Here is a 13232-nt window from a genome sequence, read left to right on the forward strand (position 1 = left end):
GACCGCTTGGTAGAGGGTTACACTCATGGACGGAAATTGACCGACCTGGTCGCTGGCCCCCTGCTGCCAGTGACCACCCCCGAATCCGAGCAGGAGGAGGAGGAGGGGGAGAACTAGAGTAAGGCTTAGGATAGGACCCGAACTGTCAGTAGGCAGTTCGTTTTGTATGAGCTCTGTTCTTCCTTGTACAGTTTTTATTGAATGAAATGAAAAGCCTTCCTCTTGCTTTATACTTAATCGCATTCGCAAGGTTTCTCATAATAAGACATATCAGTTCGGCCCTATGCCGACCTAAACGAGCTATTCTATAAGCTGAAATAACTTACTAGCCAAATACATTAACATTAATCAAAGTCTTGACCTTGAAACGAACTGTCATGCGCGAACTTAACGAAAAATCCTTAAGTTGGAATTGTGCCAAGTACGCGGGACCTCTTCTCCGCTTAGGTGAGTTAACTTGCAGTATCCAGCTCGGTCCGCTTCTTTCACCACATAGGGTCCTTCCCAATTTGGATCCAGCTTGCCCGTGCCCCGAAACCGACTTACGCTGTTCTTCCTTAGGACCAGGTCCCCTGGTTTGAAGGATAGAGGCCTCACCCTAGCATTGTAATGTCGCGCAACCTGTCATTTATACTTAGCCATGCGTATAGCCGCCTCTTCTCTCCTTCCTTCCAGCAAATCCAGGTTAAGACGCAGCTCATCTTCATTGTCCTGAGCTATGAAGTTCTGCACCCTGTTCGAAGGAACACCTATCTCTGCAGGAATCACAGCCTCTGCTCCATAGGTCAGAACGAAAGGAGTCTCCTGAGTGGCAGTTCGGGGAGTGGTTCGGTAGGCCCATAGTATGGTGGGCAGCTCGTCCAGCCACCCAGCTCGAGCGGACTCCATCCGCGTCTTCAAACCATGCAGGATAGTCCTGTTAACATTTTCGACCTGCCCGTTGGCTTGGGGATGACCCACCGAGGTGAAGTGTTGCCGGATTCCGAGCTCCGTGCACCAACCTTGGAGAGAACTGTCCGCGAACTGTCGCCCATTGTCTGAGACTAGGACCCGAGGTATACCAAATCGACAAACGATGTTTCTCCAGAGAAATTTCTGAACCGACCTGCTGCTAATGGTGGTGAGGGGCTCGGCCTCCACCCACTTGGTGAAATAATCCACCGCCACCACTACGTGCTCATAGCCTCCAGGAGCTCGAGGGAACGGACCCAGCAAGTCTATCCCCCATTGGAAGAAAGGCCAAGGGCTCTGAAGAGGCACCATCTCCTGAGTTGGGGCGTGGTGGATCGGAGCGTGCAGCTGGCAGGGTTTGCACCGAGCTACCAGTTCGGCTGAGTCCAAGAAGATAGTGGGCCAGTAATATCCAGACAACATTCCTTTTTTGGCCAAAACTCTTGGTCCGACATGATTCCCGCAGATACCCTCATGCAGCTCACGCAGGATATAGTCTCCTTCCTCCGGAGTTACGCACCTCAACCATGGACGCAGGTATGATTTTTTGTAAAGTACCCCATTCGAGAGCTCGTATCCCCGCGACTTGAGAAGGATCCGTCGTGCTTCCACCCGACTTGAGGGGAGCTCTCCATTGGCCAGGTATCGCACGAGGGGATCCATCCAGGAGCTCACTACTTGAATAACGGCCGCATCTACCTGATCATATGCCCGATTCCTGACGACCTCCACCAAGACCTTTTTGTTCAATGTGCCCACTGAGGTGGAGGCGAGCTTGGACAGTGCGTCTGCCCTCTTATTCTGGCTTCGCGGGACCTGCTTGAGCGTGAACAATTTGAACTGAGCTCTCAGCTCATGCACTTTTGCGACGTACCTTCTTAGTGGCTCCTCCTTGACTTCATAACTTCCCCCTACCTGATTTACTATCAGCTGCGAATCGCTGTAGACTTCTATTGATTCGGCCCCCAACTTTCGAGCTATCACCATCCCCGCGACCAGGGCCTCGTACTCGGACTCGTTGTTGGAGGCCCTGAAATCAAACCTTAGGGCGTAGGCCAATTCATCCCCCATGGGGCTGGTCAAGAGAAGTCCTGCTCCGCATCCTTCCTGGCTTGACGACCCGTCCACGAACAGCGTCCAGGTCGGAATGGACTGACCTACCTTTCCCGCGGCCTGCTCGTATTTCACAGCTTTTCTGACCTGCTCGGCCTCCGCTGCGTTTCCGTTCAGATCGTCCGTGGCTTCCGTTGTGGCCTGTATGACCTCGGCAGGTTCCCTGGCCTGCTCGGCCTCGGCTGCGTCTATGGTCTGTTCGGCCTTGGAAGTCTTAGCGAACTTGGTGACCTCGGCAGCTTCTCCGGCCTGCCTGGCCTCAGCTGCGTCTTGGGTCGGCCTTAGCTACGTCTCTGGACTGCTCGGCCTGCGATTCCTGTTGCCCAAAGGAAATTCCTTCGGCTATGAAATCTGCTAATGCTTGGGCTTTAATGGCCGTGCGGGGTTGGTAGCTGAGATCGTACTCGGACAGCTCCACAGCCCACCTCACCATTCTTCCCGAGGCATCGGGTTTCGAAAGAATTTGCTTGAGAGGCTGGTCGGTCATCACTATCACGGGATGAGCTTGGAAATACGACCTGAGCTTTCGGGCCGCGTGAACTAATGCCAGAACATACCGTTCAATCGAGGTGTACCTTGGCTCCGCGCCCTGCAGAGCCCGGCTGACATAGTATACGGGCTTCTGGATTTTGCCCTCTTCCCGAACTAGAACCGCACTGACTGCCTCCTCCCCTACCGCCAGATAGATGAATAAGGCTTCTCCTTGCGCGGGAGAGGTCAAGGATGGCAACTGAGTGATGTGGGCTTTTAGTTCGTCAAACGCTTGCTGACACTCGGGGGTCCATTCAAACTGAGGCCCTCTTCGCAAAGCTTTGAAGAAAGGGGAACCCCGAACTGCAGATTTGGACAAGAACCTGTTTAGGGCCGCCATTCTGCCCGCCAGCCGTTGGACCTCTTTTATGCTTCGGGGAGGAGCCATATCCATGATAGCCTTTACCTTGTCGGGATTAGCTCTTACTCCGTCCTTAGATATCATGTACCCAAGGAACTTGCCCGACCTAACCCCGAAAGTGCACTTCTTGGGGTTTAGCCGCATCCGCGAGCTCCTTAGTACGCCAAAGATCTCCCGAATGTCGCAGATGAACTGCTCCTGAGTCCGGCTCTTCACCAGCATGTCATCCACATATACCTCCATGTTTCAGCCGATCTGGCTTCTGAACATCTTGTTGACCAGCCGCTGATAGGTCGCGCCAGCATTCTTTAACCCAAAGGGCATGGTAGTATAACAGTACGTGCCGTACTCGGTGATGAAGGCAGTCTTCTCCTGATCCTCCTCATCCAGGGCTATCTGATGATATCCTTTGAAGGCATCCAGGAAACAGAAGATCTCGCATCCAGCAGTCGAGTCTACCAGCTGGTCGATCCGAGGGAGGGGATAACAATCCTTCGGACAAGCTTTATTCAGGTCGGTGAAGTCCACGCACATTCGCCAAGCCTTGTCCTCCTTTTTGACCAGCACCGGGTTGGCCAGCCAGGTCGGATAGTAGATCTCTTTCATAATTCTGGCCTCCAACAGCTTGCCTACCTCTTCTTTGACAACCTCGTTGCGTTCAGGTGCAAAGTTTCTCTTCTTCTGCTTCACTGGCCGGATGCTCGGATCCACATGCAACTTGTGAACTGCCAGTTCATGAGGAACTCCCGGCATGTCATCAGCACTCCAAGCAAAGATCTCGGCGTACTCCTCCAGGAGAGACTCCAGGGCTCTCCTCGTCAGCCCGTTTAGTCCAGATTCCGCCCTAACCACACGATCAGGCCGCTCGGGGCAGATAGGCAATTCAACCAGATTCTCGTCCGTCTCCAACCTCTCCTCCTTCTCAGTAGGCTCCCAGGGCTCCAGAAGGACTGTCTGCGCCACCAGCTTCTCCTTACCCTTGAGGGTTGCGATATAGCAGGCTCGTGCTACCTCCGGGTCTCCTAGCACCTCGGCCACCCCCTCAGGCGTTGGAAACTTCATGCTGAGGTGCAAGGTCGAGCAGACCGCTCGAAGTGCGTTTAATGTTGGACGTCCTAGTATCATGTTGTAGGAGGACGGCTCCTTTACCACTGCAAAATTCACCGGGATAGTTCGGCACTTCGGCGATTCCCCCACAGTGACCCTGAGAGTTATCATTCCCTCTGGTCTTACGGGCGGACCTGCAAATCCTATCAGAGGAGTTCGAACCGGAATGAGCTGCTTATCCTCCAACTGCAACTCTTTGAAAGTTTTGTAGTACAGCACATCGATGGCGCTCCCATTGTCGATGTATACCTTCTTTACTTTGTAGTTGCACGTGATGACTTCTATCACAATTGCCTCATGGTTGTTGGAGGCTAAAGGTACCGCGTCCTCTGACCCATAGATGATCTCCTCGTACATCTTTAAACGTTTGTTCGAGCTCTCCCCGCTGGGGGGAGGCCGGTTGTTCCGCCGAGCCGTATGGCTATCTCCCCCCGCAGGTCCCCCTGCAATGGTGTTGATTACCCCGGCTAGGTTCTGGTCCCCCCGCTCCGGAGTCCGATCACGTGGACCTCGAGGTCGGTCGTGCGAGCTGGTGGTCCGATCTCGCTTGAATCCCCCTGGCTTCTGATCTGCTCGCCCGTCACGGACGAACTGCCCGAGATGACCTCTTCGTATCAGCTTTTCGATTTCCTTCTTAAGGTGGCGGCAGTCCTCGGTATCGTGCCCCACATCTCGGTGGTATGCACAGTAGAGGTCTGATCCCGTCTACCTTTGTCCCCGGCCAAGGGTCGGGGAGGTCGGGAAAGCCCCTCCTGCTCCATCACCGCAAGGACCCGAGCTCTGGGGGCCGTGAGGGAAGTCCAAGGCTTATCTCCCCCCAGGGGCCGGCTTCTCGGCGGAGGGTTATAGGTATTCTTTCGCCCCTGGTCACGTCGCACGTCTCCCTGGTCGGTGATCCTTCGGCGTTTGTCGTCCCTTTGCCTCTCCTGCGCGCTTTTCAAGCGATTGGCTTCTTCAGCATTGGCCTTCTCGTGAGCTCGGTCCAGCATCTCCCGGACTGACTTGGGCGGTCTCTCCACGAGCTCAGTGTATAGCTTCTGCTTCCGCAGCCCGTTAATGAAGGCAGCCATCACCACCTTGTCGTCTCGGTCGCGGACCTGGAGGGATTCGTTATTGAACCGCACCATGTATTCGCGCAGTGATTCCTCAGTCCTTTGTTGGATGGTCAGGAGGTGAGCGGTGCTCTTAGAGAAGGCTCGCGAAGAAACGAACTGTGCTGAGAACAGTCGTGCGAGCTGGGTAAAAGACCTGATCGACCTAGGAGGAAGTCCCTGGAACCACTGCCGGGCTCTTCCTTCCAGGAACATCGGGAAAGTCTTGCACCTGACCGCATCCGCGGCCGTTTGTAAGCGCATCTGCGTCATGAACACGAACAGGTGGTCTTCCGGATCCGTAGTTACGTCATAAGATTTCATGTTTGGGATTTTGAATTTCGCGGGTAGTTGGTAGTCCTTAATATCGAGCGCAAAGGGGGAAGCAATGTACCTGTCCGCCTCAGGATCCAGTAGTAGGTCCAGCTCGTCCTGCACCTGTTGTCGCTCCTTCCGGGGGGAAAGCCTCCGGACGGGCTCCGGGTGTTCAGTTCGGGAGTTCTTGTGAGAGGGTTCCATGACCTCGACCTGTTCACGCGTGAGTTCCCGGTGCGCCCGCTTGGCCCCGTGCTTGGGACTCCGACAGGTCGGCTCCCTGGACCTTTGGCTCCTTGTCCGATTGACCTCCCGTCTGCCCTTTGAGGTAGTTCATGATCGCCTCAAAGGTGGGTAGGTTTTCCGCCACCGTCTGAACCAACTGTTCGGGCGGGATTCGTGAGGGCCCTACTCCTCCTTCTTCAGGGATTGGATCCCGAGGGGAGTTTTGGGGGCCGCTTCGCTCCGTCCCCTTGGATCCGCCAGCGTTTCTCTGCGACCTAGTTTTCGGCATTATTCACGAAGAAAAGTAACGTGTTCCCACAAACGGCGCCAATTGATGCGACTGTCGAAGTGAAGGTCCGAACTGGCCGGGTGCCTAGGCAGCGAGCTGGTCAAGCGTTCGACCTGCACGGGAATGAGCTGCGGGGCTAAGTCCCCTGAAGCAACTCCAACGATCAAGTCAGAATATATTCGTAAGTAGAAGAGTAGGGTTTACACTATGAGAAGCGTACCTTGTGTTTTTCCCACGCGTGGTATTTATAGGGTCACAGATAGTAGTCTCCTAGTAGAACAGGGAGTCCTTATGGGAGCAGAACTCTCCCTAGGGCTCCATAACTCAGTTAAGGCGTGCTTGGGCTCTGCAGCCCGCGCGGCCCATCGGCTTGGGGAGACCGCGCCCTCTGGGCCCCCAAGCCGACCTGCTGGGCCGAGAACCTCCTTCGAGCCGAGCTTGCAGGCCAGGCCGACGTGCACGTGGGCCCCACTACAATCAACATTTACCGTCGCTTCATCAGCGTCTACAAAAGACATACACGTAAAGCACATTTTCTTTTCTTTGGTTGATCCTTCCCGACCATCATTCTCTCAAAATTGTTCTTCGGACCTCTCTTATCAAAAGGAGAAATATGTTCTTGTATCACTCTCCTTATGGATTTTGACTTTGGTGCAGGAGGGACCTTCTTTTTCTCTGTCTTTTCCTTCTTCTTCCCTGACCATCTTAGAGGATAAAAAATGGACTGGGCAGGTCTTCATAAATAGTAGAGCCCCTTCAACCATGGTTCAAAGTCGTGGTCGCGGTCACGGTTGCGGCCCGGAACGTTTCACATCGGTCTCGGCATATCGGTCACGGTCTCGGTGAGACGCAAATTTTAAAATATTTAATATTCTAAAAATTGTTAATAATATAAAAAAAAAGTATGCTAAACAAAAATAATAAAAAATAGCAAAAGAAATGGTCAAGTCAATCCGTCACGGTGTAATTCGACCGATTTCTCGTCTTGACTCGGGATAACTCGGAGTGACTCGGTGTGACTCGGCCGAGTCAATCCGTCACGGTGACGTCTCGGCCGATTTCTCGGCGAGTCAAGTATCTCGGTATCGTTTCGTCACGGTATCGTATCGGTAGGGACCGAGACGGTGACGACTCGGCCGAGACTTCGAACCATGCCTTCAACTCCTTGGTTCTCTGAATGGATTTTATATCTAAGATTTCCAGGCCTTCTGCAATTTTTTACTAACGTACTGAGCTCCGCCAAATACACCAACTGTCAATAGGCCAGCAACAGCCTGCCTTGCACTTGAAATCATAACTTTGTTCCTGAGAAGCTTCTGCATACACTTTGCAGCCTCTTCTTTTGAACCAATTACAACTTCTTGTTTAACTCGACCTACAAACCAAATGCCAATTACCTTAGTTGTATACACAAAAGGCCACGTGGAGGTCCAAGTCAACAACTTGTAGAGCATGTGACACATTAATCCATAAAATAAGCAACATTATACCAAGACCAACTAAACAAATGAATGAATGAAGGTCCATACCCAATTCATCCAGTATTTTCTTCTCTCCAACTTTTATCCCCATTTGACTTCCGATTGGTGGTGGAAGAGAAGAGACAAGTTTTGAAGCAGCAGATGACCCACAATCCTTATTTTAACAGTTCAAAGTATATATTAGAAAAAGAGTAAATCTTATATACACTGATAGTGTATACACTATTACCATTGGATCTATGACATATGTGCAAAAGTTGAATTTCAAATACAATACATGATAAATATCAGATCTTCTGAGACCAGGTTTGACTATAAACATGCACTTTCAGACTACGTAGTATCAAATTTCACTGGTCACAAGTAGAGAATATCCTATACAGATGCAACTAATCTTGTAAACAGACTCTAGAGAAAAGTACACCAACTTAGAGTGCTTTAAATCACATGAAACCTAATATAGCCTCAATAAAGAAAATCTGAGAAATCAGAAGTTTCCCTTAGAAGCTCAGACAAGTGAGAAGCAGCTGACAGTCGACAGTCATTTGAAACTTGATAAATTGAATGCTTAACATAGATGACAAAAAGCGTTCCATTTCAAAGAACAAACAGAAAAGTGTACTACATGCCAGATAACATCAATAAGATTTGACCTTTTCAAAGAAAACACAATGATGCTAGTCATACAGCATTCAATTACAAAGTCAATCAGTGAAGAGGTCCCGACTACTGATTGTCCAAGCCAATATTTTTGGCAAGCTAGAGGACATAACTTGATAACAGAAATGATAGGTGAGGGAAAATTGAGTTGAGTTTAAATGTTTAACAAAACAATTGAATTGAAAGATAACAAGAACTGGAAGAATGAGTTGAATTCATGTAGCTAGCTAAAAAATTTAGACATACCTACCTGAGATACAGTTACTTGAGCATCACCAGAAGATGAAAGTCTCAACAAGTCCTTGGCTGCATATTCTTCAAGGAAAGGGTTATACATTCTATGAAACAAACTGAACTGCCCTTGGACAATCTTTTTCACCTGTGGACAGATTGGCATTTCTGTTAAATAGAATGATGATACTCAAATAAACAAAAGAACCAGCATCGCCCTAAATCTTCTCAAGCTTACAGCTATGCCATATAAAAGTCATTTCTAAAAATTTATTTCAGGGAATAACACCTTTGATGGTGGAGCTTTAGGCATGGTTCTCTGGCACTTTTTCAAGAACTTAAAGAATTTCAGGAATGGAGGCGGGCATAAACCTGACATCCAACTCAACCACAAGAACAAGTGGACCCCAGCCTGTCAAGTCTAATCAGTCCTACCGTTAAGAAAGGAACATCACTTGAAGACAAAATTTAAATCAGTTTGACAGCTGACGCTATAACTAGATAAAGTATCAACTGGCTTACAAGAATCCCTATATTTGATCCACTCCTATGATTGGTACCTTACACAGAAGCCCTTAATAACTCGACTTACATGGTCTAAATACCAAGGACGCTGCCAATGATCGTTCAGAACACCAACAAGGATTTCAGGATCCAGCCCTACTTGTAAGGGGAAAATATTGTAAGAAGTGCACAAATTAATGCCATCAGGAGAGCCAAAGTCTGCTGTTTCTTAAACTAGTATCTAGTTGGTGATATAGCACACAAAATAAAACATTGGAGAAAACTATTGATCTGATTAAGAATCGAGGAAAGATATGTGTTTAAACTTTGTCAAAATAGGTGCTAGAAACAGAAGCCATGTCCATCTTGTATGATAAAACCAACAAGAAAAGAAAGGATCTGTAAGCTGTTGATAATTCCATGTGACAAAAGACATGTGTAGAAGGAGAAGATAGAGCTTTTCTTGTGCTACCAAAAGCCATATCTACTGCAAATCTCCCAGAGTTTCAATCAGCATACTTTATTTTTGTCTTCAGCAAAGAGCATTCTTAAGTCGCCCATTTATGATAGGCTACATATTTTGGCATATAGATCCTCCTGCAAAACATGCCAATTTTTAGAAGACAGAAGATAAGTTTATGAATCAAACATAAAACATCACAAACCAGCAAACCTCTGTAAACTTGGATGGCAAAAGGAGAAGAGCAGCAGAAGTTGCAGCCCTCAGATTAATGTGATTCAGATTTTCAAGATCCAAACTATCCATGATGATATTTACCTACAAGCAAAATGATATATTCGAATGTGATATAAGCTTCAGTGCAACTTATTAAGCATTTAAAGATGAAATGCAAATGGAAATTTTTTAAATTTAAGTATAATGGAAAACATTTGCATGAAAACCTCACAAGCCAAGTCCTACCAGAAAAAGCAATTCATTGAAAATTGGAGCACTTTGAAATAAAACATACAGGTTTTTGCAAGCGGCCACAAGGGTAGAATCTCTGCCATCCCAGAACGTCGTTAATCAAGTCATCCATTCTAACAACTCCATACTTATACATCTGCCAAAATCAGTTAAAGGTAAAATTACAAGAAAGATATACCGCAAGGCACTGATAGAACCCATGTAAATGTAAGTCAACAACCACTTGAACTTCACAGAGTTGTGGTGTGTTCAATTCCTCGCACTAAAAGCACACAAAAGAGACACATGCCAGCTCATATCATCAACCAAAACCATACACTCTATATGTTTTCGACGGACAAAAGAAAAATATACGCATTCATTTGAAATGGTAGATACCTTATCATTCAACGAAACAAATGGATTGAAGTGCACGCCAACGCCAATATCATCAGCTATGCCAGCAATCTATTATCATATGATCGAAATCATTTATATAATTCAACTTAAACCAAATTAAATAAGTAAATCTTAGTCAAAAATCAAGCAAGAGTAGCACCAGCCTTGCACCACCGAAGCGGAGCAACCATGAAGCATAGTGATGCGCAGCAACCATGAAGCATAGTGATTCCTATTCATCTTCAAGTCCTTCATTTAAAACAGGGAGTAGACAAAAAATCAGCATGGTTGCAAGAGTAGCACCAGCCTTGCACCACCGAAGCGCAACAACCATGAAGCATAGTGATGCGCAGCAACCATGAAGCATAGTGATTCCTATTCATCTTCAAGTCCTTCATTTAAAACAGGGAGTAGACAAAAAATCAGCATGGTTCACCGAGTTCATGAGAGACATAAAGCAATATAAATAAAGATGCAGCACAAAGCAATCCAACTGCATACCTCAGAATGCCATTTCTCAGGATCAGACACACCAATAATGCAATCTATCATCGAGTTCTGCACAACCAAACAAAATTAAACAAAGAAACACACAAGTGAATGAAAGAAACCTGGAAATGTTGCACAAGAGTATTCAAGTGATCATTGCTACAAAACATAGTGGAGAAAAGGGAAGAAGTGAAAACCTTGTCGAGATTGTTTGGATGGAGAGTGGAACCATAAACACAACAGAACTCAACTGGGGGTAGAATTTCCAGCAAACCATTTAGCTCCGATGTACCATATTGTAGATCAATAATATGCAGAGGTTGGCCGCGGGCACAAGCTGAAACTGTGAAATTAATCTAGTACAATTTTGTTTAGGCTTGTGAAATTCGTTTACAAAAGTACATAAACATGTCAATTTTTTTTTTTTTTTTGCTCGAGTCCAAAATATGTGCTTTTTTTAAATAATAAATATATGCATGCTATACATTGTGATATTGCATTTGCACATAATAGCAAGTCATCTGTCACGTTTACTTTGTGTACACACTATCTAAAGTTGTTAATTGCAAGCCTGGCTAAGTTTGTTTGGATTACACATTATTTACATCTTATTTATGCACACTGATTTGCTTGTATCATTAATAAATTTTTCAATCATTTTTTTATCTTACATATATCATATAAAAAAAGTGCTACAGTATTTTTTTACAAAATTATCTCAAATAAACTACTATCCAAACACTGTTGTAGTATGACATGTAAGAAAGCTGTTGCAACAATTTTTTCATTACTCTTTGGAAAATAGCGATAGTGTCAAAGGATATCAAACAGAATAATGCAGCTCACTCCTTTACAAAGCCCTAACATGTCATTTGGCATACTAGTTTTTTTTTCGTCAATAAGCAATTTTTATACTATTTCTATTTCTACTCTTATGTTAACTTATCTAAGAAAAGTCTAACCAAGTCAAGAAAATCGACAAAAACTAAATCACCGTCGAACGAGATGCATGCGTAAGAGTGCAATCAAGTCAAGCCGCTCGCGAATAGCTTGCGAGCGGCTTGGTCAAAAGTTTGGCTCGAGTTCTCAAACCAAACTCGAGCTACTCGTTACATTCAACAAGTCGAGTTCGAGTTCCAAAAATAAATACTCGAGTGCTCGACGAGTTTAATCGAGTTTTAATATTATATTTATATTATATTCATAATATATTTATATTATATATTTTGAGAAAATTTTTATAGGTTTAATTCAAAACTCGAGCTCGAGTTCGAGTATAACGGACTTGATATTTACTCGAGTTCAAACAAGTCGAGCTCGAGTTTAATTTTATTTTATCGAGTCAAGCTCGAGTCCAAATTTATTTATTCGTTCGAGCTCAAGTAGCATTGATTGTGATCGAGTTCGAGCTCGAGTATGGTGCTACTCGAGCTCGACTCGGCTTGATAACACCCCTACACATGCCTGCACCCCGTTTGGCATACTAGATGATTTACACCAATTTGCCAGTCAATGATGCTTTAGTTAGTAGGGTAACTTGAATTCAAATGTTCTGAATACGAAATTAATTCCCTACCAACAGCAGCGTCAAACATAATTTTGAATTAAAAAAAATTAAAAGTGTTCATCGTACCACGATCCTAATTCATTATCTGGACAAATGTGCCACAATCTTAGGAGTAATTGCGGTGGATTTGAAGAAAACAGGCAGAGGAAGGAAATCAGAAATCTAGGCGATGAAATGAAACTATCGGTGCAATTGCCTGCCAGATATTGGGACGCTCTTATGGCGCGTGACTGCAATATGACAAGAACTCTAATACTCCCTCTGTCCCAGAAAGTGTGTCGCGTTTCGGGAATTGGAATTATTATCAATAGTGCAAGACTAGTAAATGATTTGCGTTTAAGTTCCGGCAATGCCCTGCTTGACTTCCAATATAGTCATACGTCGGTGAATGATAAAAGAGGCACAAGTTGTGATAAAACATGTGGGACCCAAAAAATTTAAATGTCTCCACACTACGTTAGAGGAAAGTGTCATGCACGCTTGCTATATGCATTTAACGTGAGAATCACGAACTATTGAATGCAGTGTTGGTACTTGGTAAGTGAGCGGAAATGTGTTACATTGGGCCCACTAAAAGATAAGAAAAGGCTGTCACATTGAAGGGTATGGAGCGGAAATGTGTGAAAGTTTTCATTGCCAATTTTAGCAAGTGACAATTATTTTGGGACAGATAAAAAAGGAAAGTATGACACTATCAATGGGACGGAGGGAGTAGCTAGTTTGGGAGTTTAGGATAGAAAAAAAAAAGAAAAGAAACCTTAACAAGGATGAGAAGAGAAAAGAAAAGAAAAGATTTTGATGTTATTTGGGAGTTTAAAGAAGAGAGTGGGATGATTTTGAATATATATGTCATTAAAAATTTGTTCAATAACCATTTAGGGACATAATTGGTATTTTGAGAAAAAATTTCCACTTTCCGTCCAATCAGCCCAAAATGGGCGTAAGGCTTTTCCTGCTATAGCCTCAAAATGGATCTGATCAAATCGGTCCATTTCCTTTCTTTTCTGACAT

At 45.8% G+C, this 13232-nt stretch overlaps 3 protein-coding genes and 1 pseudogene across 3 annotated transcripts; all 4 read right to left on the bottom strand.

Annotated features, from left to right (window-relative positions):
- Positions 1–624: 624 nt before the first annotated feature.
- On the bottom strand, positions 625–3199 carry LOC113782091. Its single transcript, XM_027328003.1, has 2 exons — positions 2354–3199; positions 625–2259 (listed from the first exon to the last, which is right to left on the bottom strand). Exons 1-2 carry the CDS (start codon positions 3197–3199, stop codon positions 625–627), a joined length of 2481 nt encoding a protein of 826 aa, XP_027183804.1.
- A 3-nt stretch (positions 3200–3202) lies between these two features.
- On the bottom strand, positions 3203–4420 carry LOC113782093. Its single transcript, XM_027328004.1, has one exon. It carries the CDS (start codon positions 4418–4420, stop codon positions 3203–3205), a length of 1218 nt encoding a protein of 405 aa, XP_027183805.1.
- A 257-nt stretch (positions 4421–4677) lies between these two features.
- LOC113782094 lies at positions 4678–5673 on the bottom strand. The gene has a single exon (XM_027328005.1). The coding sequence runs from the start codon at positions 5671–5673 to the stop codon at positions 4678–4680; it is 996 nt and encodes a 331-aa protein (XP_027183806.1).
- Positions 5674–7173: 1500 nt separating this feature from the next.
- LOC113782095 lies at positions 7174–11442 on the bottom strand (annotated as a pseudogene).
- Positions 11443–13232: the final 1790 nt, after the last annotated feature.

This window comes from Coffea eugenioides, chromosome 9 (assembly GCF_003713205.1).
Source record: "Coffea eugenioides isolate CCC68of chromosome 9, Ceug_1.0, whole genome shotgun sequence".
NCBI lineage: Eukaryota > Viridiplantae > Streptophyta > Magnoliopsida > Gentianales > Rubiaceae > Coffea > Coffea eugenioides.

Bases quoted from the DNA above. Each gene is read 5' to 3' on its own strand.
- LOC113782091 (XM_027328003.1), bottom strand. From the start codon at position 3,199: ATGGAGGTATATGTGGATGACATGCTGGTGAAGAGCCGGACTCAGGAG. The intron at 2,260-2,353 runs GTAGCTAAGGCC...AAGGCCGAACAG, and splicing joins AGGCCGAGCAGTCCAGAGAC to ACCATAGACGCAGCCGAGGC.
- LOC113782093 (XM_027328004.1), bottom strand. From the start codon at position 4,420: ATGTACGAGGAGATCATCTATGGGTCAGAGGACGCGGTACCTTTAGCC.
- LOC113782094 (XM_027328005.1), bottom strand. From the start codon at position 5,673: ATGGAACCCTCTCACAAGAACTCCCGAACTGAACACCCGGAGCCCGTC.